This window comes from Anarrhichthys ocellatus, unplaced genomic scaffold, assembly GCF_004355925.1.
Source record: "Anarrhichthys ocellatus isolate YVR2014 unplaced genomic scaffold, GSC_Weel_1.0 scaffold3, whole genome shotgun sequence".
Taxonomy (NCBI): Eukaryota; Metazoa; Chordata; class Actinopteri; order Perciformes; family Anarhichadidae; genus Anarrhichthys; species Anarrhichthys ocellatus.
Genome location: NW_022280033.1, coordinates 12,810,258 through 12,836,982, shown reverse-complemented (window position 1 = coordinate 12,836,982; position 26,725 = coordinate 12,810,258). Strand labels below are relative to the sequence as shown.

The following is a 26,725-nucleotide window of genomic DNA, read 5'->3' as shown; positions in this document are numbered from 1 at the left end:
TCTCTCTCTCTCTCTCTCTCTCTCTCTCTCTCTCTCTCTGTTGTTGTGGATGACAACACGCTGCTACTGTTTTCTTTCTCCAGCCAGAGTTGTTATGGGTGACAAAAAAAAAACAACAAAAAAAGTCGTTTCCACCGGCGACTCGTGGGTTTGTCTGGTATTTACTGACCCCGCGCTGCAAGAATGCTCCGCAACGATGTTTCAACTACAATGATGTTTGTTTTGTAGAGGACATTCATCGGAAACACACACTGGTTGCTCTTCGCGGACATTTTAATGTGCTATATATTATTAGGAAACAATGCGATGGTTTGCTCTCTTAAGTGAGACTTTGTAAACTTAGCCACTGTTGCTACAAGTGATTAGCTAAAGTGTGCTAACATTTAACAACCCAAAAGCTGCCAGACCATGTAAAGTAAAGCTGCAGCAGCAAAACCCCTTGAATGAAGTAATAGTGTATTGTATTTCTTAGGAAAGACTCTTGTTATCACTTCTGTCAAAAGTCTTGCTTTTAGTGTGCTCTAAAATATGAATGAAATGCACATTTTCCATTTGTTTATTATTAGTTATCAGGAAGTGTCTGAGATCAAAATGAATCAGTCCTGCTAGAATAAGCTACATATAGTGAACGAGTGGAAACGTGTTATTTTTAGTGCTTCAGCTGACACAAATGTCTCTCAGTCATTCCTGCTTATTTCTTTTCCAGTCCTGCTTTTCTGAACTGGGAAAAAAAACAAAAACCTCCAAAATATATTCCCTGGAATGATTGTATATAATATAACTAACACAGCATTTATTTATTCAGTTTGTTTTAAGGTGTGAGGAAACAAAAGCAGCAGCCAAACGTCCTCTCCTGCTTTGCTTTGACGGGAGAACAGAGCTCACTTTGCAGACAGCGCCAGTGTTGCCACTGCAAACGGGTCATCACATTTTCAGCTCTGCGCTAGATTACACAGTCACATAATCGCTGTGGTCACAACAGTAGTACTCTCCCGTCAAACGAAAAAGAGACGGCGGCTCATCTAGTTTATTTATATACTTTCCCAAGGAAAGCCATCCACTATAGTGTGAACACACAGGATGTATCTCGAGTGTCCTACAGCACCGTGTCTCATTTAACCAGGCAGCATCTGTCTGCTAAGTTAAAGTTCAAATGTGTTTTTCTTTACTCGGCAGTTTTATTCTTAAACCACAATAGTTTCCTCCGAGTCATCATTTGTCAGGCGTCTGTTCCTGCTTCCTGGCGATTTGTCCTTTCTGTCACAGGAGTCAGGAAACACAGTAAAAGGCCAAATAACAAAAACGCTTCATGATGGACTTTAACCTTTGAATTAAATGATCATTGCAACGGCTTCAGTAAAGATATTATACATATTAGGTTGAATACCCAGAATATGTTTTCTCATATCCCCGTTGAGTAGCATCAGCTTCTGGTTGCTGTTCCTCTTTGTGGAGGGACATGTCTGCGTATTTGTGATAAGTTGTCACATTATTACATTTCAGCAGTTTGGACAGTTGCACCCTGTAAATGGATCTGTTTGGAGAATAAGCTTCCATGTCAAAGAGCTGACTGGCCTCTTTTAAAGCTGATGAATGCATCTATTTGACTACAAATTCTGACCCGATCATTATAATGAAGTGACTGCAGACCTTTAAGTTATAGTCCGTGAGGTGTGTACATTATTTTGCCTACCCCAGGTAAAAGAGGGTAGTCATTTCTGTAAGGATAGTAATGATAAACCTGAGATGGGCCTAATGCGTGGGATCAGTATTTGTAAGAGAGACATGATTATTCTTGTCTTTGCATTAAGTTTGAGGTGTGTGAGATGTCTTCACCTCCCCCAAGTCTCGACATGATAATAACAATAAAAAGTAATGTTAAACTTGTAAAAATAATTCCTCAGACTGGTTTTATATGTTTACAAAGTACCTAGTTACTGTAATAGGCCCATCTTCTTCCCCAGGCTCCTCCCTAAGTTTCTTTTTGATAGTGATAAACAACCAGAAAGACCCAAAATTTATCATTTTTTGGGGGTCATTTGCTAAAAATGACATTAAGATAATATTTGTTGTCAGTTCACACGGACGGAGCAGGATGGTATTTCCTGTGTGCAGAGCTGCTTGTCCCCGAGGAATGTGTGGAATGTAATTTCTGGTCCTGCCGTACTGCCTGCTGGAGGAGACGGCAGGCTGGGAATGCGTCCGAGAGACTGTCGGTAACCCCCCCCCAACCCCGCCCCCCCCGCGGAGCGCTCAATCTCCTCAGTGCCCGACTCCTTTGAACCAAAGCAGAGGGATTCAATGAGTCGCCGAGGCGGGATGAATCCATTGAGTGTCTGTGTGCCACTGCGAACATCCCCCTCATTAGAAAGATCTTCACCAGAACCCCCGCGTCCTTGTTTATCTATAGCTGGAGGAACGTGCCGCTGGATGTCTCCCTCATGCAAAGTCATGTGAAGGCTGTAATTGAGGCTCTCTGCTTTTCAATTATTTTTTTTTCAAGATTTTTATCGGAGGGGGGATTAGATGAGGCTCCTTTTTGAAAGTGGCTTCTTCTCTGTGGCCTGTGAGCCTGGTGTTGGTGAGAGCAGAGCTGCCAGCACATCAAAAGACGCTCTGCGATGGACTGACAGAAGAATAGTGTAAATATTACAGTGTGTTCACTCTCCGCCCATTGGCCAATTAGCCTGAATGCCATTGTTGTTGAGCGATATCCCCCACCCTTTGTTCCTCTCTGAAGCGTCGCACAGCACCAGCTGCTGTGCCACATCATACCTGCTTCTCACGGTCCACTTCATGCTGGTTAATGAGGCGGGATCTCTGCCGCCATGGCTAACTTTTCTCACACGCATTTTCGAGCAGGCTTGCGATGAAATATTTAGACTTTGCTCATTTCAAAGCCACGGTACATCTGAAATATAACATTTTAGCTCACCAATTTACAATACGAACCCTTTGAACACCAGAACTTTTTCCCTTTTGAAAACAGGAATATTTCCTTTTTTTCCTCTGAGCTTCTAAAAACACTTCACCTTTATGTACCACAATCCTTCGAGAAACCCGGTGTCAAACTTGTCAGAATGTATGGATACAAAAGATGTTCCCCTGTTGAGTACATTTAGTTGTTAAAGTTTTCCTTCAGACTAATGACTTGTTTTCCAAAGTTTAAATAGAAGAATATCTCAAAGTATCTTAAAGAATCACAGCGCTGTTTTATCACCCATGTATCGCGATAACAAAAGCAGTAACGCAGTATAGAATAAAGGCCACAGTGCTGTATCCTTCTCTGTAGTTCTTGCAAAAATGATTCAAATGAAGGAAAGGGAGAAATGTTTTAGCTGGCATCTAGTCAAACTTCTCACACATGCAAAGAAACAAGAAAAGCTGTAATCTGCGGTGTCACTGAGGGAGAATCTGCTGCAGCTTGACACTGCATGGCAGAGTGCTTGCCTCAGCGTTAACATCAAACGAGCCTCAGTTAATTGTGGTGCTAACATAATTATGTAAACATGTTCCAGGTTTTCACGGTCACTCTCTCATTACGGTTTAATGGCGTACCTTAAGGAAATATCTTTCGTTTATATTCCCAGGAGGAGCTCTTGCTCAGCCTTTCAGGAAACTGATCCGTTGATCTTTTAAGACATTTATTTAGCATTTTCTAATGGTACCTATTTGTTTTCTTGCAGATGAGAAGGCCTCAGGGGGGCAGTTGACCCAACAAAGGAGGAATTGTTGACTTGAAACTGGCCATCAGCCCTCTCCAGCCATGTGTTCCACAAACCACTCCAACTGGGTCACATTTGAAGATGACAGCACGCCGCTCCCGTCGCCTCAAAAGCCCCTACAGTCACCGGGGCTTCTCAAAGCATCGGTACCGCGTCCCAACGGCCTGAAATTAGTCCTTCCTCCAATCAGAGACACTTCCCGGAGCTTCAATAGTTCTCTGGAATCCCCTCAAAGCCACTCCAGTCTTAGTGGAGGTTCCTGTGTACCGTGTAACACGCCCTTTTGCACTCCTGTGAGCGGGGTTCCTAACAGCGCGTCCCCGTTCCACTCCACCGCGGTCGAAAAGAATGACTTCTTCCGGAGTTTCTCCAGCACGTCGACCCCCTCTGTGCCCTCGCCCGCACCAGAGGGCCTGCATCAAACCTCAGAGGGCCCAAGCCCGTTCCCTTCTTTCCAAGGTAGCTCAGGACACTATAACCCCTTCTGGGATGGATCTAGACACAGCGCGGATGTGGACAGCTCCTCCTCAGACTCCTCAGAAGCTGACAACAGCCTACCGCGTTTCTTTATTCGGACCAAAGACGGCAGTGAGCCTCCGCGCGACCACCTCCAGAGCTCCTTCGCCTACGTTTGCCACAAACTGGACGGCCTGCGAGCAGAATCGGACCAGGAGACGGGAAAAGATGGAGAGAGGCGACTGAGTTGCAAAAGTGAGGTGCTGAGCGAGGGCGCGTCTCAGTTCGTTCCCCGGGGTCTGTTCCGTAGCCAGAAGAGAGACGGCTGGTCCGTCTTGCTCAGGATTCCCGAGAAAAAGAACCGCATGTCCTCGCGACAGTGGGGGCCGATCTACCTGCGCTTGCTGCCGGGAGGCGTACTGCAGATGTACTACGAGAAAGGGCTGGAGAAGCCGTACAAGGAGATACAGCTCCTCCCCCAGTGCAGGCTCTCGGACCTTAAACTGGAAAGCTACGGCGAGTCCCGCAAAGTCCTCTCGGTGAAGGTGGAACACTTCTCGTACACGGAGAAGAAGCGCTACCACCCAAAGCTGGAGGTCAGTCACGAGGCGGAGGCAGAAGAGCTGCTCAAGTTCGGCTCCACGGTGCACGGCGACATGGAGGACCTGGTTGTCTCCATGGAGGAGGAGATCTTCAAATTGTGTTTGCACCACCAGCAGAGGCGGCACTACGAGGAGCAGGAGCTGTCCCTGCAGATCACCGATCATATGTGGGTACAGCTGGATAAGTTCGGAGAAGTCATGGAGCGAACAGCCCTCACCCAGATTCACTGTCTGGCTTTCCTGAACGGACTTGGGGATTGTTTTCTCGCCCTCAACGACCTCGGGCTGATGCGCAGCAACTCCAGCTACGGGTCCGAGGAGGACGGTGAACTCTGGATGGAGATCGCAGACTGCCATTTTCACAAATCTGTGAACGAGACAGAGTTTCAGAGGACCCGGCTGGTGAAGTTCTCACCTCCCGAGGCCTGCAGGGTGGAGCTGATGCGCTATAAGACGGCGATTTTGGGCTGCACAGATATCCCCTTCTCGATCAAAGCTGTCGTCACGGTTCAAGGTGCCTATGTGGAGCTCCAGGCCTTTCTTAACATGTCGGCCACCTTCCTTTCTACAGCGAGGGTGTCTGACACGTCCCCGCTGTGTGAGAATGTGGTGATCCGCGTGCCAGTGCCAGGCGACTGGGTCAAAGTGACGCAGACAGTGGCCTTGCTGCGGCAGAGGTCGCTGAAGGCCCGCATGAACAGAAACGCCTGCTTGGGCGCCGTCGGCGCACCAGACTCTCAGCCCGTCATGCAGGTGACCATCGGCACTGTGAAGTATGAGAATGTATATTCAGCCGTCGTGTGGAGGATCGACAGGCTGCCCGCGAAGAATACGGGTAACACATCGGCCTCGGCTTCTTGTGCATGTTATCAGTATGTTTGCTGCTCAGTGGTGTGACACTGTTTAACTACAAGTGACCTTTTGTTTTTCTCCTGCTCAGCAGTGGATCATCCCCATTCTTTTTCCTGCAAGCTAGAGCTGGGATCTGACCAGGACATTCCAAGTGACTGGTACCCTTTTGTCACCATGGAATGTGAAATTATGGGCGCAGTGGTGTCACAGACCAGGGTGAAGTCACTGGGCACTGCCAACGACATCCAGCCGCAGAAACACGTAACCAGTTGGACGCGCTACCATTGTCAGGTAAGGAAGGCCCACCAGTGTGATAATGTCTTGGTCAATTCGGGAGAAAACATAGTGCAGTTAACCTTATTTTGTGGGTTTTGTTTTTAAGGTGGAGGTGGAAAAGAAATGGATTGAAACGGAGTCACAGAAGCAGTCGGGCTGCATGACACAGTGATTATCAAAGAAGCTCTGACGAGGACGTGCTCCCTTTGGTCCGAGACATTTGCCAAAATCTTCTTAGCGGTGAAAAGGAATGACAAAAAAAAAATGAACAAAAACGAGGGCGATGAGGGACTTTCTGCTTATATCTGGTATCAAATTCATGCAATTACTCATAGCCTGTTAGTATTTCTCATGGAGGTTAACTGATTTTGTATCCTTTAACTGAGACTGAATTAGTCTAGAACTAATAAAAAAAATAATGTGGTCCTTTTGCCTAGCACTTTACATTTAATAGATTTATTAACTGTGCGCCTACAGTTTATATGAGTACTGTATATAAGCTTGCATTTGCGTCATCTGCACTGCCCTCCAGAATGATTCGCAGCCTTAATAAATGTACGCCGAACGGGCTGCATGAGATAAACGGCTTAAGTAATGAGCAATATTCACAGAGTTTGAGAAAAACATAAATATTATCAGCAGATGTTTAGGGTCAGGCCCTTTTGTTGCCCGGCAACGTTTAAAGTTAACATACTTCCAAACGTATTCATTTAATTGAAATCCTCAACATTTGTACTAAGTTCTGTGTGGCAGTGGCATGGCAGTATTTTGCAGCCCCCATGTAGGTAACCCCTTGTATCATTAAGCGTCACAACAAATGTGCAAAAACAATGTGGAAATGACTTGAGTGATGCGATTATAGTTGAACAAAAATACATTGATTGAAAGGTGGGTCACTTCATGCTGCGCCCCATCAGCATTTGTCTGAAGTGTCCCATTTAATTATGGTTAAAATGACTCCGGCTCAAAGCCAATTAGCAGCCATTTCTCAGCAGTGAGACACTCTGATCAAAGGTGCAAAGCAACATGAGAGAAACCGATAATTATATTATTTTTCCTCACAATGTCTTTGTCCCAAAAGGCTACAAAATAATGTCATATTTGAAGGTTTGGCCAAATACAGATGATGTGCTTTTACAGAATGAGACGGTAGTGTCGGTGAGAAACTAACCCAACAGGACTGGAGCGTTTCTTCAAAAAGCTGTAGAGTAGTAGCAGCTATGCTCAAACTCGTCGGGTCCGAAATTTACTGTGCAACATAGGGTATTATTATTACTATTATTATTACGTAAAGTGAGAAATTAATATTTCTTCATTTCACATTGAATACAACTCATTACTTGTGTTGCTTACCTCAAATTGACCTTTGACTTTATACTAAGGTTGTGTTCTGGAGGACTGTAATTTTATTTAAACAAAAAAAACAAATCTTTATTATGTGTTTTTTCTGCCTCTGGGTTGTGAATAGGTTGGATTTAAAAAAAAAAAAAAAAAAAAGACTGGTGAAGCTTCATAGGGAACAACAAGGCCTTTTCAGTGATGACTTTAATGTATAAGGTACCTGGCTTGAGCTGGATATTATGTATGTCAAGAGTAAAAATTGAATTAAAACTGTGTGTCTCATGGTATTTCTTCACAGACGTTTATGCCGTGTTAAATGAAGGGCTACTGCAAAACACAACACCATGTATTAGTTATTAACAAAGGAGCACAACAAACATCTTGATGAGTGTCAAAACAGCACAACTGAACTCCGTGTTGTCCATCATCTCAGTTTTGTTGAGCGACATCCAGCAGTGAGTAATGACAGGCTGCTGCTGCTGCTGCTCAATAAATGACATGTGATTGGTAGGAAACTATTTTTGAGCTGGTGCTGCATGCTGTGTTATTTGTTTTATTTGATTAACTGTGGTAGTTCATACGAGTTGAATAAAATCCAATTATTTTTGGGGCGATGAGACGAAGCTATTTAACGAAGCCGCAGCCTGGGCCCTTTGAGTCCCTGCTCTTCACTAGCTTGTTTCTTGTTATTAATTGTATGTCTATTAGTTTTCATGGTCTTTGGAGGTTTATACTTTAGGACGTTTCACTTAAACACACACAAATATAGATTCTTAACCCTAAAAGTGAGTGCAAAGTTTTATCGAAAAAGATAATAGTTGCACCTGATTGATCAAAATGGTTTCACAAATGATGTTGGAATATTTCTGTCTCAATCAACTTGTTTTTTTTTGTATTTCTCAAATCAAAAATGATCAGTAACTAGAGCCGGTTTTAGATTAGTTGTTAGTTCTGTTGATCCCGATAGGGGGCAGTGCTGAGTGGGCCCGTTGGTGTCATTGGCTGCAGTCTTCACAGAGGTGGATACTTTCATGTTGCTGATTTTAAACCACAGCTCTCTCATCCTCATCACGGGAGTCAACCTACAGTGTTGAAAGAGTGCCAGCATTACCAAACAGATGCTCTGAGGAAGCAGGGATCACAGTCCCTGCTGCTGCTGCTGCTGCTGCTACAGATGTATATTGAACACAGAGATCAAAATAAAGTGTTTTGTAAAGGGTGAAATATTTTTAACTCCTGGCATTGTGCATTCTTGGGATCAGACACTGAGCCCCCCAGCACAGTGTTACCTTTCTGTTGAAAGTAACCAGAAAATTAAAGCTGTGTTGGACAGAGATATTTGAGCCACTACTAAGGTACTGAAGCCCTATTCAACAAGAGGATGTATTGGAGATCACAGTTGTGGGTGGGTGTAAGGTGGCCTGCACAGGTGGCATCCAGCTCGGGCATGATGCCTCTCAAGCTGCAGGAGAAATTCTCACCATCACCTTATTGAAATGTGACCAACGCCATCAGACGTTTGGTTAACGCCATGTATATGCAAAATGAGTCACATAATTGTTTTGATGGTAAAATAAATGAGATGCAAAAACGCACTTGCTTTAGCAGCAATTAAATTACATGTCCTCTCCAAACGTATTTAAAGTTTGGCATTATCCAGAAAGAAATGACTATTATCTCTACTTTCTGAGAATGCATCCAAACAAACATGAAGGTCTCAGCTCCAATCACATCTCTCCGTGCAGCTTGATTACTATCACCTGTGTGTCCACTTCCATGAATTTGGTGCAAAACAACCTGACTTCACCACCTTTAGGTGGAGGTATTTTTGCTTAGTACATCCGCGGTATTATGTTCCCAAAGTCCATCGTCACCGGACGGCAGTGATTCCTGCCTTGAATCATGCTGACCAACACAGGCCCGGTGGTAAGCAAAGCTGCTTTTAGCTTGTTATGCTACATGCTAACTAACTACTTGTGCTGTGAGTTAGCCTGCAACGGGTTGTGCGTAAACTAGCCTAATAAATGTGCTCCTGAACGCACCCTTTCTATTCAAATATGTTAGATCTACTCTGAGCCTCGAGGTATTCATTTGGAATAGCTCCGTGCAGTTTAATCAATCATGTTGTCAAGACAAATGTCATTAAAAAAAAATCGATCAGTTGGGTCACATGGCATTATATATTGCCAACTGTTAATATTAAGATGAACGATGGTTTTGTCACCTTAAGAAGCCTGCAAAGAAATATTATTTCACTTACATTTTAACTTAAATTTCTGTTTGATTAAATTGACTGAAATGAACAGTGTTGGGCACATCTTTAATCTATTCTGAAAATGACATTTTAGCTTAAAAAAATACTACTGTAGGCTACTGACGCGTAACCCAAAATGAAGAGTGATTTTAATATGTCTAGAAAAATATCCTGAGTTAACATTACACTATGAGTCTGCAGTTTCCAACAGTCTGCAATGTAGAAAAGGCTGATATTTGAATGGTGTATGTTGCTTGTAAAACAAGCAGCTCAACAGCTTCTGAGGTTCAGTGTCTGTAAACAACTGCAGGCCAAACTCTACTTGTCCATAATTGATGATGTGATTGAGAGTATGAGGGAGCTCTTCTTGGATGAAGGGCTTGAAGACCGCGTCCTGGACGATTTAAGACATGTGAGTCACACGGCCCTGCTTCATCTTTTAAAAATGGATATAGTGCACATCTTGACTCAAGGCGTCGGTTACAGCAAAGTTAGACCCATCTAGTGAGGAAGTATACACCACACCAGGAAGACCGACTGCTGTGTCTTCTTGCTGTGCAGCTTTGGGAGTCAAAGATGATGCAGTCAAAAGCAATGGAAGACTTCCGGAAAAATAACATCAACTCATCCAACTTTGTACTGCAGCTCCCTGCCAACTACAGTCGGACCGATCAAGAACTCACAGGTGATGCAGCTCTGCTTGAAATGAACCGCTTCATGCTTGGTTGATTTTTGTTTGATCACCTGCTCTGCTCTAAATTTATTTTTTTTGCTCTCAGCCTCAATTGTGATCCCTGCAAGTCAGAATATCCACAGTTTCCCCATGAAGGCAAGTGTCATGGAGCCTTATAGTACATCTTCTCCCTGACCTCGTATGGCTCTTTACATAAGGGGCACATAATACTTTCAATCTTGAAGGCAACTGAACTTCTTATCGCTTCATTAAATCAGCACTGGTACAATTTAAAGAACCTCACTTTAAGTTATTGTTTAAAGTTCAGATTTTGTTTGCATTCAGGATAAAAAAGTTGTTTAAATTGGATTTGTAAATTTCAGACTCAAACTTTAGACGTCTTAGGATTTACTTCATCCTCTCCCGATTTAAAAAAAAAAAAAAAGCAGCTAAACTATGTCAACGCGTTGATATGACAAAACTGTCTGATTGTTGATGTGCAGGCAGATTTTATTCTTGGTCGCCTGGACGTTCACGTTTTAAACTTAACCAATCACATTTTTAGCATAGTGATTTTTCTTTTTAAATATATTTAGACACAAGTTTCTGTCTCAATTTGTGAGCTCTAAAAATGACTTTTGAAAATGCATTGTGTGTTTTTAAAACAAGTAATTCAAGCCACAAATATTCAGTTAGATTGCTGTCATAGTATAATTCGTAATTGCTATAAAGGGCTATTATTAGTAACATTCACTGAATTTGTCTGACGCTTACAATGATACCGGTGAGACAGACCTGATGACCGCAGGGTTATCAGTGCATTAATGAGGCCAACCTCTATAAAGCACTATCAGACAATGTTTAATTGATAAGCTCAACATTTTGCAGTCATTACTATTTGATATGGTGGGTTATATTTTCCTTCATTGCAGAACAATTCAGAGATGCTTCCTACTTTCTCTCTACCTGCTGGGTTAACTTACCCTGTGCAGATACCAGCTGGAGTCACTCTACAAACAGCTTCTGGTACACAATGACTTGTTTAGCTTGGCCTACGTTTTGTTTTAGTTTGCAGCGTGCACCAATAGTTTGAATTAACATGTCCCTCTTCCTCTTTTGTCTCCCTGAGGTCAACTTTACAAGGTCAATGTTCCTGTTGTGGTCACTCAGGCCCCGTTGGGTCAGCCACTTGTATCCCAATTCACACAGAAGGTCAGTGAGCGGAGAGAAGCTCCTGTCCCTCAGTCAGCTGCAGCCCCACCAAATACCTCCCGTCGTCCTCAGGAGGTGGAGCCACCCTCTGTCCCGGCTACTTCTGACAAGCAGCCGCCACATCCAAAGACCGATTTCCTCCCCGGTCAGGAGAGCAGCCTCCCCCAGCAGCCGCTAGTTTCTCCTGCTGAGACCTCGCAGCCTCAGGGGGCCCACGCGCCAGAGCCGGAGGTCACGCAGGAAGAAAATGAGCCGAGTCCACAACCCGAACCCCTGAACCTCAGTATGAGCGCCTCACCCTTGAGTCAGTTATTAGACTTCCAGAGCAGCACCGAGGAGGCTTTGACACAGACGGGACAGTTAAAGACCAGAGACATCGATGACATCCTGAAGGAAGTGATTGAGGAGGAGAGGGAGAAGGCAGAAATGGCCCGCAATCTGGCGCCTGCTAAGACTGACAACCAGTCTGAGGCTGTTCTTGGGGTAATTTGAAAATAATATTCTGTCCTTAAGCAAATACCCCGAACAGAAAAGGCTAGATGTTGAGGTGCAGATGTCCATTGTTGAATGAATAGTTTTGGTGAAATAGACTTATTCGCTTTAAGCTGAGACTTGGATGAGAAAAACAACTTTCATATCTGAACACTAAATATGTTGCTGCAGCCATTTAGCCTTAGATTTTTTTTGTTTTGTTTATGTGCCAAACTATATAACAACATGTTGTACTATTCCTTTAAAAGGGCACTTTACCAGTGTTATAAAATGTGCGGAATTTAAAAGACTTGGATGTTTACAGGTAGAGAGGGTATAATGAAAAACACTGAGTTGCATTTTGGGAAGTGTAGGATCTTGCATTTTTGGACCCATGCGAAAAGTCTCAAGGTAATTTAATTTGTCTGAAATGACTGTTTCCATTCATGATGAAGCCTGCATTCATGTTGGCAAACTTTCTCGCAGTAACATTTTTTGATTACGAAGTCCCAAGATCTCAAATGCCTAAATGCTGTAAAACCGGCTGCTGTAGCAAATTCAGGCGGGCAATTCAAAGAAGACATTTTACCGTCACATGCTCCATATTCTCTGAACACGATCATGGCATAACTGTTGCATTTCTTCTCACAATTCCTGCTAAGCTGGACCTGGACTACAACTACAGCGAACTCTCAGACATCGTTCAGCTGGATGGTCCTGCAGACAACTCTGACATGGAAGAGGAAGAGGCCGTTTCCCTGGAAGACAACGACTTCCTGGGTATAATCAACGCGGAGGCCATAAAGGCCCTGCAGGAAGGAGACGGAAGCAGTGACGGCAACAGCATCTCCTCCGACAGCGACGGAGCAGATGAACTCGCCAACGTAGAGGATGAGGTGAGAGCGAGTTGGACGTACATTTTGTCATGCCACTGAAACATCTGTGTGTGGAAAACTCCATCTGATCTGTGTGTGAATGACATTTATCAGTCATGTTTTGCAGCATGTCTTTCATCCACGTTTTTAACAGCACACTTCTATCAATCAGGACCCTTTGAACTCGGGTGATGATGTGATTGAGCAGGACATCCCAGATCTCTTTGACACTGACAACGTAATTGTTTGCCAGTATGACAAAGTGAGAACATTTTGACTCTGTCGGTCATTGTTTGCCTCTCAACATGAGCTGATCAGTGGCTCTTAATGTTGTGTAAAATGTTCTTTCTGTTGCAGATTCACCGCAGTAAGAACCGCTGGAAGTTTCATTTGAAGGATGGAGTGATGTGTTACGGAGGCAGGGACTATGTGTTCTCTAAAGCTGTTGGGGAAGCCGAGTGGTGATGAGCTTTAGTTCCCTTGAATGCATCAGATAATCGTGGAAAGAGAGGAAACTGATTTAAAAAGGAAAAATAATGAGGGAATTTAGACGTCTTGGTGGTGTAATTTGTCTAAAAACACCTGCAAAAGCACCTCTGTGCAAAATCGGATACTTTTATTTTCTTTCATTATGTAATTATCAGAGCAATACTGCAAGTCGTTTATGATGTTACAACCAATTACTAACGGCGTTGCTCGTGAATCCAGTCTGCTGAGACAAACGGCATGAATTTATGTTGTATATTTTGCTGAAAATAGTTTTCTTTATTACTGAAGCGAAACATAATTTGATCTGGAATGTGTTTTCTTCTGTCATGGTCATGTTGCTTTGAGGGTACCTAATGTGCTGTTTGATTTTTCAAACTTTGTAATGTCTTGCCTTTAATCCTGCTTCAAATACACCGAGCTGCACTGTTGTGCTGCATTCAATGAACTCTTTTCTTTCTGTGCAAGCCCGTACAAAGCCAGTCGTTTTCATATTGTTTTTCTAATGAGGGTTATATCGTTTCACTATTTAAACCAAACTACGGGACAAATTCACTGAAACATGACAAAATTCATTTATGAATGCCAGCATGGACACTAAACTCGATTTAATGTTTGACTGTTTTGGATAGACACTCAAGCAGCTACTCGCAGCTGGAGAGAAAACACGTGGGAGGTGAAACAGCTCCAGCAAGAATTCACAAAAACAAATCAGTGACAAACCCTTGGAAAATGGTTTTGACATTGTCAGTGTTTTTTATTTATTTTTAGTGACAGTCTTTGTTGCAGTCCTTCTGTCGTTTCCTTCATATTAAACTGTAAAGTCGATTTGATATACAACTGCTTCAAATATTACATCCAAAATAGTGTAGTGTGCACATTCTCACATAGTATACTGTGCTTTAGAGCAGTGGTTCCCAACAGGGGAGTGGGGACCCCCTGAGGGTTGATACGTTTTCAATCTGAGGACATGGGCGGTTATGAACAGGATATGAAATCAGAAAAAGAAAATACAAAATTACATTTTGAAATATGAAAACTCGCTGCCACAGTGGGAGGATTTGTGGCACCACCTCAGCGTGATCTCTGTTTACCAGGTTCTGTAAACCAGATGCCATTTTATGCCAGTGATCAATAAGGTGAGCATGACCACACCGATCCTAGAGAACACTGAAATCATCCAAATATGTCTGTTCAGCATATTTCTCAGATATGAGAAAGAGATATTAATAAGGTTGACCATTGTAGACACAAACATGTTTCTAGGAGTCGGCCGTGATGACTGAAAAGATGGTGCTGAGTAGTGTTAAACGCTGTAAAACGCTGATAAACACGTTTTTAAACATTTTATTAAAATTCTATTCAAATCCCATTTTGAACAGCAGTACTCTTTAGCTCTGGCATGTCTTCAGTCTCCTGAGTACAAAAACCAAATAGATGGCACTAAAACTCATCTCTGACGGGCTGAAACAAAGACTTCCGTTTGATCACATTTAACTCATTGTATTCCACTTCCAACGGAACTAAATGTCTCTTCTTGTAACATCTTACACAAAGGCCGCTGTATATAATTTGGATCTTGATAACAAGTGACCATCAGTGCTTCGGAATAGATTCGCAAATAAACTGGGCTGTTTTATTTGTTCCCCATTCTCTGCTCCATCCATCTGCTTCTTTGTGCCACATTATTGTGCATAAATACAGGCTGCAGCACTCGCTGTCTTCAATTTGAGGTCTCTTGGTCAAGACTGATACATTTCTCACTTTGTAAACTAACCTAGATCAAATCTGATCTGACGCCTGCCATGTACAAGACTGAGACACTCTTCACCTATATGTACCTACAGTTTTAAAGAAATGCTACATCTCCAGCAGCAGATGCCGCCTTTATGTTCCGAATACAATTCCCGGTGTTGGTGGTCATGTGGCTCCCTTATTCAGAAAGCAATCCTTCATCTTAATGTGATAGGCATAGAAGCTGAGCGAGTGAGGATTCCTGTTGGGAATCTTTTGGGTAGAGTTGAGGTGTGACGGCAGAGCCTGTGACCTGTAGAAGTCATTGTTGGCGTGGCAGCAGCCGCGGCGACTCAGCAGCTGGCACATGTCCTTCCTGAACGCGCGTGTGAAGAGGGTGTACAAGAAAGGGTTGCAGAGGGAGTTGATGGGATAAAACAGGATGAGCAGGATCTTCGAGTGAGACACGGTTATGAGGGGCACACACAGGGCTGCGGAGATGGCGAAGAAGGAGATTGGGGCCATGCACACGAAGTCTGTGAAGATGAGCACAGCCATGCGCTTGGCAATCTTGGTGTCGCCATGACGGTTAGAGTGCTCCGGGTTGCGGACACTCAGGTATATGCATATGTAACAGTAGCAGACCACCAGGAAAGCGGCGACGTTGAGGATGAGCACAGCCACCACGTACACCTGAGAGCCCACTGTGTCGATGTCCATGGGCAGACAGATGCTCACTTTGCTGTAGCTGCTGACCCCCACAAGAGGGAGCAGGGCGACCAGCAGAGAGAAGGCCCAGCCTGCCCCCATTATGGCCGCCACGTGGTGCATCCGCAGCCTCTTGTTGACATGCATGGCATTGGTGATGGTGTGCCAGCGTTCAAGGCTGATCACAGTCAGCGTGTATACCGATAGCTCGCTGGCAAACACTGTGAGGAACCCTGCAATGCCGCATCCGGGCCCCGTCTGCCAGTCCGTGGCGTGGTTGTAGTACTCGTGACGGGAGAGGGAGTCCATGAAGGCAATGAGCATCAGGTAGAATCCCATGCACAGGTCGGCGAAGGCCAGGTTACACATGAGGAACCTGGAGATGGTTAACTTGTGGTGGCTAATTAGCAGCATAGCGAGAACAGCCAGGTTGCCGGTCACAGCGAACACGGTGATTATCCAGGTGAGACAGCGCAGGAAGGGGAAGCCCAGCAGGTCCTCACAGGGGTTAAAGGCATCCGGCTTTGGCGTGCACTTGACGAATGGGCTTTTAAGACAATCAAATTCCAGGTCCGGGTACTGAAAGTTGATGTAATCGATAGGGTCCTCGCCATCTGCAGTGGGCTCTCTGAAGAATACACAGATATTGAGATTACTATAAAAATCACAGAGCAATTGCAATTGATCAGAGGGAATTATCTGTGTAGGAACAGTGTGAAAATGATTGGAAGGAGAGGACTCAGAATAAGGGAGGTTTATATATGTTGCATTTTACATATATTCTTTGGAGGGGGATTACTTTTTCTTTGGATGAATCCCAGATTTATTTTATGTACAAAAATATTGTGTGTCTGTATTAGAGCTATATTTTAGAAGTTAGAATATGTGTCGAAGTTCAGAGCCACACCTTTATTTCTTCTTCTGTGGTCCCTGCTATGAATTCCTTTAGGCCCGTCCCCTCTCGTACAATTTTCATGTGGGAGAGGTGGGTGTCATTTCTTTTGACACATTTATTTCTCCAATCCATCCCATTATTTCTCTTTTTGTTTTGTTTACATTTTTGTTTCCTACAATTTCCTCCCAACCCGTCAATATATTCATTTTAACGTAATGGCACTTAAAAATACTTTAAAGAGTGAGTGCTGCTAGCTTAAAGTTACAGTAAACTAAGCCAACTTATATTTAGTTTATATGTGTTTTATTAATTTTATTTGTGGAGGATCGGACTGTAGATATGGAGGTTGTGTTTGCCTATGTGTTTATCAGGATCAACAGAGCCACCCATAAAGAGACCCTGGTGTCAAAGGGTCTTTCCTATCTCACCAGCACAAAGCAGAAATCCACCGGTCACACACACACACACCAATCATTTTGTACAGTGCGCAGTAAAGTGACTTACAATTCAGTTTCGCTGAGATCACACAACTTTGTGAAGTTCTTTAAGGCACTTTCCCTTTAAAGAAAAAAGAAGGGGAAAGGTTAGAGCTCACAAAAGTTCAATGAACTCTTTGCTAATCACCAAACGACACCGGACAGAGCTTTCTTTCTTTATGCAGATGTGAATATGTTTGTTACGTCTCTGGGTAGCAGTTACCTTTGTTTCCGGCGCCATGTGTGGAAGGCACAGCAGTGGCTTGGGTACGCGAGTTCGGCCTCCAGCAGCTCAGCCAGGCTCTCCAGTGGAGGGAGGGTCTTCAGAGCAAAGGCAAAGCTGGCTTTCAGAAACTTCACCTGCCTCAACCCAGTAGGGGGGAGGGAGCTCAGAGCGGTGGAGGAAACATCCCTGATTCACACACGCAGAGAACACGGGCATATATTTCAGTCAAGATTAGTGAAGAATCAATAAGGCATTGGACTGCTACTAGTCACTGGAGCGGCGTTTAGTCCATTCACATGTGATTTAAACCGTTGGACGGATAGAAAGTCAGTCTTACCACCATTAGGTGTTTTGTTGATGGTGGTAAGAAATGCTGCTTCTGGCAAATCTGCTGAATCGCGACTGTGGCAGCCAAGCGCAAATTTAAAAGTTTTCTTATTCAAGGCGTTTCTAAAGAGATGCTCATTCACAACAAGAATACTTCATCACAGAATGGAGGTTATAATTACTGACTCTTAAGGACTGAATATATTTGATCCAAAATAAAAAATAACATTCAGGATCCACTTTGCGCCCTCATTTGATTGCATTACATGTAACCTGGCATTCATTAAATCTGAAAATATTCAGAAGTACCGCTGTGGAACCCCGCACATGCAAAAGGAAGACCGTCTTTTCCTGCGTGTCAGTGAATAATACCACAAATGCTTCTGTAATTCATAAGAGGACATTTCATATCTACAATACAGAGTTGCCGGCAATCAGAGACCTTGTGAGCTGCAGCTACAGCAGACTGGGCTATTTGCTCACTCATCAGTATTCATCAGTCCTGCCTTCCTTGTTGGTTGTTTACACAGACAGGCTGTCACCGTCCTAATGTTTATACAATAAAATGATAAACATTGTTATGAATATTAACCATGCTTCACTGTCCCAGTTCAAATATGGTCGCCTTAAATTCAGTTGATTGAAACAACAAAAGATAGCAAATGTATGGTTGCCCTCTCTCGTATTTAACTTTGCCACAACCTCTTCTCTTTAGCGTTGGGACTGCTTTATTTTGAAATCTACTCAAGTGCAATTGTCAGGTACAAGTATTTTACAACAGCATCTTCGTTTTTATACTTCTCAACGTTTCACATATAAATTAGACTTTTTACTCCACTACATATATTTAACAGATTCTAGTTACTCTGCAAGTGAAGGTTTTATAGTCAATCATATATTCAGTTTCTAAAATATGATGTATTTTTACTACAGATTAAACTGCCCAACAGTATATAATATAATAATGTATAATGATATAATAATTTAACATTTGAATTACATCTACTGTTTTACTCTCCACCAGCTCCTGAGATAAAATAAATGTCCCTTTAGCTACTAAATGCTCCACGATGTTGATTAGCTAGTTGCTCAGTTTGTTGCTCTGCTGTGGCTGAAATCGACACAGAGAGTTAACCAAAACAGCAAAGTTGTTGGTCATAACAACCACAACAATGAGCCCAAAGATGCAGCTTTAACTAAAAAGATTTTTAAGCTGACTTCTGGCTAGTTGTCATGACATTTTCTTTGGTTTTGTTGGTTTTATCAACTTGAATTATTGCCACTTACAGAGAACTCGGACCTGTGGCTCCTTCAAAAGCATCTTCTTCAATGTCACTGAGGTACCAGTTGTCTCTCAAAATCCTACAAGACATAAAAAACAACAACTGTAAAACAAGTGACCTCCAGTTCCAACAGCAGTTTGGCAGTTAACATGCACTATGAAAGAAAATGTAAGATGACACATTAATGGCCAACAATGCCCCTAAAACCATTTTTCATCTACTTTTTGTTTCCTCAGCGTGACACTGAGGAAGATGAGCATTATTTTTAGACTACAGGGTGTCTGCACATATCTTGTCCCCGTCCCACATTGAGCGGTACGGGGCAGAGCAAGAAAACAACAGGGCATCCAATCTTTGTTTGGTCTTACGTAACGTTTGTTTACTGGTACACCCCGTTTCTTTATGATTAGAAAAAGAAACATCCTCAAACCTGCTGTGTTATTGTTAATTGATTATGTTTATTATGAGGGAAAAGTCTTACAGTGTGTTGAGCTTGGTTCCATTGAATGCATGAGATTTGATTCTCTTGAAGCCGTTTCTAAACAGGTTCCTGTCAAGGACACAATGTTTGCTGTAAAAGCACCAAGGTCTGAGAACTGACACAACCATATCGAGACACATCAACAACATTTGAACAAATGGTGACAAATAGTTGCCCTTAGCTCTGATAATGTGGCAAAAAGAATTTGACTCCTGTACTCACATGACAACATACTCCTCTGTGATACCCTGGAAAGAATTGGCAGGAATGATGTCAATCCTCATGTTTTCTGCCATTTCTCTGTACACAGAGGAGATAACATTCACCCGGGCTGTCTGGCTTAATTATCAGTTAGACAAAATGATGCACGTTCACGCAAAAAAAGAGCACTTTGATGAACTGTGACCCAGTCGGAGGGTTTGCGGCAGGGTAGGTGGCATCGTGACATTGATAGATAAAAACCAGGCTCAGAATAAACAACTTGAGCTCCACTTGGTGTTATTATAACATGAAGAACATGCAGTTTTTGCAACATGCAGGAAGACACCAATCCAATTTAGAAACGCACTTTTTCCTAAATATGATTACTTACAGGATAACATTCGGCACCAGGGAAGAGATAGTTGTGAAGTCTGGGAAGTGTATCAGCCCTGTGTTAGAGATGCTCCTGTGGGGACGAGCAGCAGAGACAGATGATCGTGAGCAGATAAGAACAAATCTTCAAAGTGCCCACAGAATGTCACAGGGTTTCAGATTGTCAGAGTTGGTAAGAGATGTTTCCAGTTCTGCTTAAATGTTGTTTATCACATCATCACAGTCTGCTCGTGACCTTTAACACGCTTCTTCACATTTCGTTTGCAGCGATGAATGCTAGATAAATCAAACAATATTTCCAGGTTGAACGACTCGGAATGCTGGATCCTACGTATCCCAGAATGCAACTCAACAGCATTTTCCTCTAGACCCTCCCTGCCTGTTAAATGCGCTCATGTTTCAAACTCCATGACCACAGTTTCTCCTCGCAGGTTTTTTGTCAGATATTTGAAGTCTTAGGTATCAACTCAAGATAACCCTGATGACATCATTGGCTCGGGTGCCCCTTTAACCCCTCAACATCCACTTTTCCTCATTTAATTTCCCTGTTTATACAATATCTCATTCAACTCTGTCTGACGGTGTCATATTCATTCTGTATTGGCTTTTTCTAACTCTTCATTACTACTTTTTGATGCTTAAGTACATAGTAGGAGCCAACAAACATGCAGCAGCATTTATAGCCTAAGCTTGATCCTTACTACCAATATATTACACATACAAGGACTGCCAAACTACTGTCAGAAACAACCAATTATTTATTCTCAAAACAGTAAAGCAAATAATGTCATCTAAAAAAGAAAACATGAGTATTATTTGAGGAAAGAGTTAATTTGCATATTGTGTGAAATGAAAAGAGACACATGATGAGAGATGTGTGCTACATCTGAGTGCCCCTAATACTGACAGTGATTGATACTTTGAATTAGGATCCATGGCAAACATGAACTCAATAAATTGTTTATCTATTAAAACTGCATTGGCGGAGTTGGGTGCTTTTGACTGGAGTCTCCCGGGACCCCAATACATTGGTATTTTTAAAAAGCACTAACTAAAACAGAAAACAATGACATGAAGTCATAAGGAAGTCGTGAAAAGAATTGCAAAGATAAAAATAAAGCACCTGTGAGATACGACAGAACGTATACCTCTGGGGACCAGTTGGTAGGATTACGGTTAAAAGGTCCACTAGATTTAAAGTAAAGCTGTGTGAGTTTGAACAATGCATGGCTGCAGAGAAGCACATTATAATGACTGACCCACCTGCTGGTCAGTGGGGTTTAGATAGATAGAGTAATGATACAATGTAAAGCAGAATGACTTACAAATATTCCAGCTTGGGGAGGTCAGTAAAGGCTCCTTTTTCAATAACCCTCAGACTGTTGATATTCCGCACAAAACTGGGAATAAAAATTGAGGGAAAGGCATCAGTAATTACAATATTACTGTCAGTGGCTGTCAACAATCAAACACGGTAAAGCCTATGCGTACGTCGGCCGCTCTGGGAGTCAAGGATTAAACACACAGCTTTGTGATTGAGAGACTAAATCCCGTGAAACTTGAGTGCACCTACCAACTGCTCACATGAACAACTGGTTTCATCGGGCTGCTTGAATTGGACGTTGTGGTGGAAGGTAAAGCATCACTTACATTTGAGCCAGGCTGTGGAGGGAGAGGAAGGCATGTCTCTGTATCTGTGTGATGCAGTCGCTCTGGGAGATCTCACTGTGGCACAAAGAGTTGGCTCCACATCAGTCAACAGATTAATAACAGCCTGTAAACAAATTACCCCTGAACTGTCTCCAATCAAGCTAGCAAACCTGGAGCTTTAGCAACATAAGTTATGGATTTCCTTCCTTACCAACTTTTTTTTTAATGCACTTCTTTTAGAAATAGGACAGAGATGATTGATAACGGGACACGAACCATGTGGGGAATATTAAAAACTTCTAGGGCACTACACCAATATGACTCACCTCATGTGTGGCGAAGCTCCAAACATACATCAGGGATGCATCTGGGTCAGGGAGACTAAGTGAAGATGTTTAAGAAGGAGGACTAAACAAAGAAGTTCAGAGACAAACAAAGTCAACAAGACTCCTCCGTTCGTCCTTGAACACTTTGTTTTCTGATGTGAGGCATGGCTGACTTCCCTCACCGAGCCGCTCTCCATCTTCTTTTTGTAATCATCGTTTTCTCCCACTCTACTGTGGGCCTAATCAGCGCACACTTTTCTTAGGTTAACGTCGCTCTGCTTCCATCTCAAGCAACAACAACAAAAAAACAGACAATTAAATGACTCCATCTGTACTGCTTCAATTCTGTTTCTCTCATGCCCTCCTCTGATTGCATTATGTATAGTGTCATAATTACCACTTACAGCTCATTAAAAGCTTTTTTTTTACATCGAGATGAAGCTGTGCAGTGATTTCTGGTTTGCATCACCAGGGACAAACCACACACGCATGTCCTTCCACCTTGACACAAGAGTTATGACTAACTCGCTAAGGGGCTCAAGAGATGACAACTTTAGGACTCATTTAAACCCAAACGTGTTTTATCGCTCTAAACTATTTTGCAAATGGAGGCAAGATTTGAACCTAACGAACACACTATGTCGATACTGTGAGTATCTGAGACTGATAAGACTTGTCCCTGAGGAGTGGAGCAAAGTCAAACACACTCAACACGAACCTCCTCAGAATTATTCCACCACAGGCGAGCTGCACGCTATCTGCTCGTCAAACTGTAAGTGATATGTTAATTAAATGGTGAAACACATTCAGGATAATGTGCTGGCTTTAGGACTCAGTATTTAGTAGCTCTAAACATGATAAAGATGAGATCAGCTATTAAGATGAATAGAGGTTGTGTTTTCACTTGACTGTCGTTTTATTTAGTAAGATACATCATTCAGCTGTGGGATGTATTTTACAGCTTCCTTCTTTTAAAAATATCATGTTTATGAATAATTTCCATCTGATTCCTGGATACGGGGGGTCATTTACTTTCACCTTATGTCTCTCATTACTGAATGGGACTAATACCTACAGGTGCAGGCTGCTCATGCAGAATAAACAGTACTGTAAGAAAATAAATGGCATTCGTACGTAATTCTTCATAGGAAGTAGACTCCAGAGCAGTGAAATGCAATTATATTCGGGAATAATAAGTAGTCCCAAACAAATGTTCACCTCTTCCATTGTTGTTATTTCTGTACAAGTATCTAGCAAATATCTGATGTAATAGTATATTCTTTATTAGTCAGAGTTCATTGTGTCATAACAGAAAAATACATGTATTTAAAAGAAATATGTTTCAAATATAAAAATGACTCTCAAACCTTGTTTTTATTTTTTTATTATTATTTATTGTTCAATATCACTGCTCGAGGCCACGTTTCTAACAATTTAACATTAGACACTACACAATTTGAGTCGTTTTAAAAGGACATAAAATCACAAAAACAATGGAACAGTGGAAAATAAAACACTTATGGGTTTTAAAGAGCACTCTCTAATAGCAAAATATATACAAACATCATACTTAGTACCACAATGTTTTATGAAATTTTGGTGCTACAATATGCTTCTGCGTAATTGGATATATTATCTGATCTTATCGTTTGTAGGCTACAGTAGTTTGGTTTTGCTCTTTAATCCGAAATGGACATCCTGTGAATGCTCTGCACACACATACCAACAGGTGGCGCTACAGGGAGAGCATTCTTTAACTGTGTTTGGAGGTTAATTTGCCAAGGACTCGTGAAAGGCCTATCGATTTTTTTGTTCTTTTGTCCAGTTCATTACATTTCCTCAGAGTGGAAAGCACGTGATATTACTAATAATATATCTGTCAATGTTCATTGAGGGGCAGTCAAATGTTTTTAGTTGAATTTAATGTCTAAACATTGTCAAACTTTAACAATACTGTGTCACTGTGTCAATGTCTCTGATCATTTTATCTGATCATTTTAAAACGTTTCACTCAAGTTTGAATAGTCAGCATTCTCTTTTGCTGGTTTCATCAAGGCTAAAGTGTCTCCTGAGTTTAACCCAACTTTAAACTGACCTAACATATATTTCTTCACCCAACAAAAGCATAAAAAAAGATAAAGGGACTTACATTACTGTAATGTTGATCAGCTCCGTAAAGGCATGAGTGGGGACTTCTTTCAAGGGCAGATGTTTGAGCCATCTGTGAGATTCATAAGTAAAGTTGTTAACAATTCAGGTTGTCCTTAAAAACATTACAGTCATCCTAAAATTAGTTTGTTTTTTTAGTGTAATAAAAAATGTTAAAAGTTCCCACAGACCCTCTGATTACAGAGGTTTTAACCCCGACAATCAACACTGAATCTGGGGAAAGTTGGATTACTTACAGTCGAGGCACGAACCTTGTTCCTGCCCGAGAGGCCAGCTGAGTGTCTCTGCTGCACTGAAAAGTGTCGGCGCTGCAGCGGCAGATGGCGGGACAGGTATAAGCCCAGCAGGAGCGCACATTCAGGACACCGGACAGAGCGACCAGGAGCCAGACCGCCCGGGGAGCCATGTGTGACACTGGACCACTCACGTCGGGATTAAAAAATGAAATAAAGAGAAAGAAAACTCTGCTGAATCTGCTCTAAGTTGAATATATATATGTTAAAAAAACACTTAGGAAAGTCTTACATGCCAGACCAAGGCTAAATAATGTTACGGTCTTTTTCCACCTGTGCTCTCAACAGGACCCACTGCTGCCTTCAGGTGCTGTCGTAATTGTGAGGATGCTTCAAGTCCGGGAGATTCAACAAAGTGAAATTCAAGCGGAATTTTCTTTGACAGCTGAGCTGCGAAGAAGTGACGTTGAGTGGGCGGAGACCTGTCTAATACTCAAATGCTGGTGTCAAAGTGACGGTGAAGTCAAGCTGTCACTCGGTTTTGTTTGTTAAAGATCCACTTTCATGGGAGCAGAATTGCATTTACGGTTGAGATTATAGGCTATTTGTTTTTAATGACAGTCTTTGGTCTATTTTTCTTTTCATCTTGATAGTTTTGATGGGGAATTGGGCAGTTCTCCAAATGTATTTAACAGCGTACTTTGCATATTAAATTATGTGTCCCTTTGTGATTCAAGGTATCCATGTGTTTCTAATAATTCCACAAGGTTTGGACATCCATCTACTTTAGGTGCCGATTGATTTGAAAGGTCTGCACTGCATCAACTCTCAACAATAATGTTGACAAAAATGTATGGAAAGTTGATGTTCACTGCCATAGATTACACTATTTAAGCAAGTAACAATGCTCTGCAACTACCTTTTTATGGAAATTAATGGAAACCAGTGGATGCATGATAGAGCAAATTTGTTAGCTGAAATGTAAAGTATACCCTCTGAGTTTGAGAGCTAAATCATTCAAAAGTGCTGTTATGGTCCTTTCGATATCATTTATACCTAGATTTACTTCTAATTAGGTACAATTTTGAATGCAGGACTTGTCTTGTAATGGAACACTTTCTATTGTCAACTATACATTATCTCAATTTCGTTCTGTTAGTGCTCTGCTATATATCCGAAAAGAGAGACATTAATTATGTTCACTCTGTTATGAAGCCAAATAAATGAACTCAAATGCACCAACAATTAGAGGGAAGGAAACAGACTTGGAAATAGGATCACATACTGTATGCTCATTTGCACTTGACGGCAGCATATATCCCAATTCCCTACACAGAGGCTGTAAATAGCCCTGAAAGGAATCATCATTTTCTTTTTCCAATGCATGTTGGATAAAGACCAACAAAAAGAAAAAAAAGCCTGTCTGAAAGCCTGAATGGTGTACCCTTTAAAATGCCAGAAATCAAACCTGAAGTTAAAGAAAAGACAAAGACATTTTTCATCAAAATATGCTGCTGAAGCTGCAGCTGTATTTTTTTATGGTCCGGTCTTCTCTGCAGCAAAATGTGTTTTTGTGTTGAGTCATTAAAATCGAAATAAGAATTCACACAGGGAGACACACTGAAAACTGGGACTTTCATAAATACAGTTTCTTCCTTCCCTAGTTTTACACAGTCGTGAAGCTCAGACTTAAAAGACTCATCAACAGAAAGACAGACCAACTGAAAACTGGATGACACACATGTTAAACTAACCTAGTTAGTTTTATTTATATTGTCTAACAGTGGGTGTGTTCCATTGAAACTAATAGTACAACCAAGTCAAGTCTATCTGTATGCAGTGATCAACAGGCACCTCCATTTACATTACATTACAGTCATTTAGAATTCAGATTCTATCACACCGTAGGCACAGCTACGGGAGCAATTTCAGAGTGACGTCTTGGTCAAGGACACATCGAGTAGTGGAGCCGGAGCTGGAGATTGAACCGCCGATCCTCTGATTGAATGATGGCCCCGCTCTCCACTTCGCCACAGTAGCCCTCCATGGATGAAGACGAAGCTCAGACAGGATGCATGTTTGTTGTTCCACTCGAAAACCCTTTTCATAGCAGACAGCTCAACCTGGGAGGAGACTGAAAAAACAACACAAAGCCATTTTGCTGTAAAACTACATTGGCTTTTACAACACTGTACATCACAGGAGACAACACAACAGCGAGCCGAGGTCCCATTTACACCAGTTTGAGCTACATCTCTTCTTCTGTCAGGGACCCTGACCCCGTTTACAGCTCTCTCATCCTGCTCCTCCACACTGCCACTGTGACCCAGGACCACAGAGCAGCAACACCTTCTTCTCACTGCTGCTGTGTAACACACACACACACACACACACACACAC

General features: G+C 42.3%; 3 protein-coding genes across 6 annotated transcripts in view; 2 read left to right on the top strand and 1 right to left on the bottom strand.

The window, feature by feature from the left end:
• The window catches only part of ston1 (stonin 1), a 7,986-nt gene extending 578 nt beyond the window's left edge, over window positions 1-7,408 (top strand). The window contains exons 2-4 of one of the 2 annotated variants that reach the window (XM_031840815.1): window positions 3,687-5,618; window positions 5,727-5,926; window positions 6,018-7,408. In XM_031840815.1, coding sequence (XP_031696675.1) covers window positions 3,767-5,618; window positions 5,727-5,926; window positions 6,018-6,083 — 2,118 coding nt within the window. In that variant the 5' untranslated portion in view covers window positions 3,687-3,766 and the 3' untranslated portion in view covers window positions 6,084-7,408. Of the gene's footprint in view, window positions 1-3,686; window positions 5,619-5,723; window positions 5,927-6,017 lie in introns of both variants that reach the window. The other variant, XM_031840808.1, reaches the window with a different exon arrangement.
• A 1,538-nt stretch (window positions 7,409-8,946) lies between these two features.
• gtf2a1l (general transcription factor IIA, 1-like) lies at window positions 8,947-13,700 on the top strand. 3 transcript variants are annotated; one of them, XM_031840820.1, is made up of 9 exons: window positions 8,947-9,178; window positions 9,817-9,918; window positions 10,068-10,191; window positions 10,286-10,335; window positions 11,112-11,205; window positions 11,309-11,874; window positions 12,525-12,758; window positions 12,910-12,999; window positions 13,095-13,700. In XM_031840820.1, exons 1-9 carry the CDS (start codon window positions 9,155-9,157, stop codon window positions 13,200-13,202), a joined length of 1,392 nt encoding a protein of 463 aa, XP_031696680.1. In that variant the 5' UTR covers window positions 8,947-9,154; the 3' UTR covers window positions 13,203-13,700. The 3 variants fall into 3 exon arrangements, with proteins under 3 accessions (XP_031696680.1, XP_031696693.1, XP_031696688.1); XM_031840833.1 differs by lacking the exon at window positions 9,817-9,918 and having other exon boundaries at window positions 10,152-10,191; XM_031840828.1 differs by lacking the exon at window positions 9,817-9,918 and having other exon boundaries at window positions 8,948-9,178.
• Window positions 13,701-15,143: 1,443 nt separating this feature from the next.
• Window positions 15,144-24,507, bottom strand: lhcgr (luteinizing hormone/choriogonadotropin receptor). The gene is made up of 11 exons (XM_031876387.1): window positions 24,329-24,507; window positions 24,073-24,144; window positions 21,598-21,672; window positions 21,273-21,347; window positions 19,946-20,020; window positions 19,576-19,653; window positions 19,354-19,422; window positions 18,877-18,951; window positions 17,260-17,448; window positions 17,065-17,118; window positions 15,144-16,293 (listed from the first exon to the last, which is right to left on the bottom strand). The coding sequence occupies exons 1-11, from the start codon at window positions 24,496-24,498 to the stop codon at window positions 15,144-15,146; spliced, it is 2,082 nt and encodes a 693-aa protein (XP_031732247.1). The 5' UTR covers window positions 24,499-24,507.
• Window positions 24,508-26,725: the final 2,218 nt, after the last annotated feature.

Bases quoted from the DNA above. Each gene is read 5' to 3' on its own strand.
- gtf2a1l (XM_031840820.1), top strand. From the start codon at position 9,155: ATGCTGACCAACACAGGCCCGGTG. The intron at 10,192-10,285 runs GTGATGCAGCTC...TTTTGCTCTCAG, and splicing joins GACCGATCAAGAACTCACAG to CCTCAATTGTGATCCCTGCA. The intron at 11,206-11,308 runs GTACACAATGAC...TGTCTCCCTGAG, and splicing joins CACTCTACAAACAGCTTCTG to GTCAACTTTACAAGGTCAAT.
- lhcgr (XM_031876387.1), bottom strand. From the start codon at position 24,498: ATGGCTCCCCGGGCGGTCTGGCTCCTGGTCGCTCTGTCCGGTGTCCTG. The intron at 21,348-21,597 runs GTAAGTGATGCT...TTTTATTCCCAG, and splicing joins CTCCACAGCCTGGCTCAAAT to TTTTGTGCGGAATATCAACA. The intron at 17,119-17,259 runs GTAACTGCTACC...TTTTCTTTAAAG, and splicing joins ACATGGCGCCGGAAACAAAG to GGAAAGTGCCTTAAAGAACT.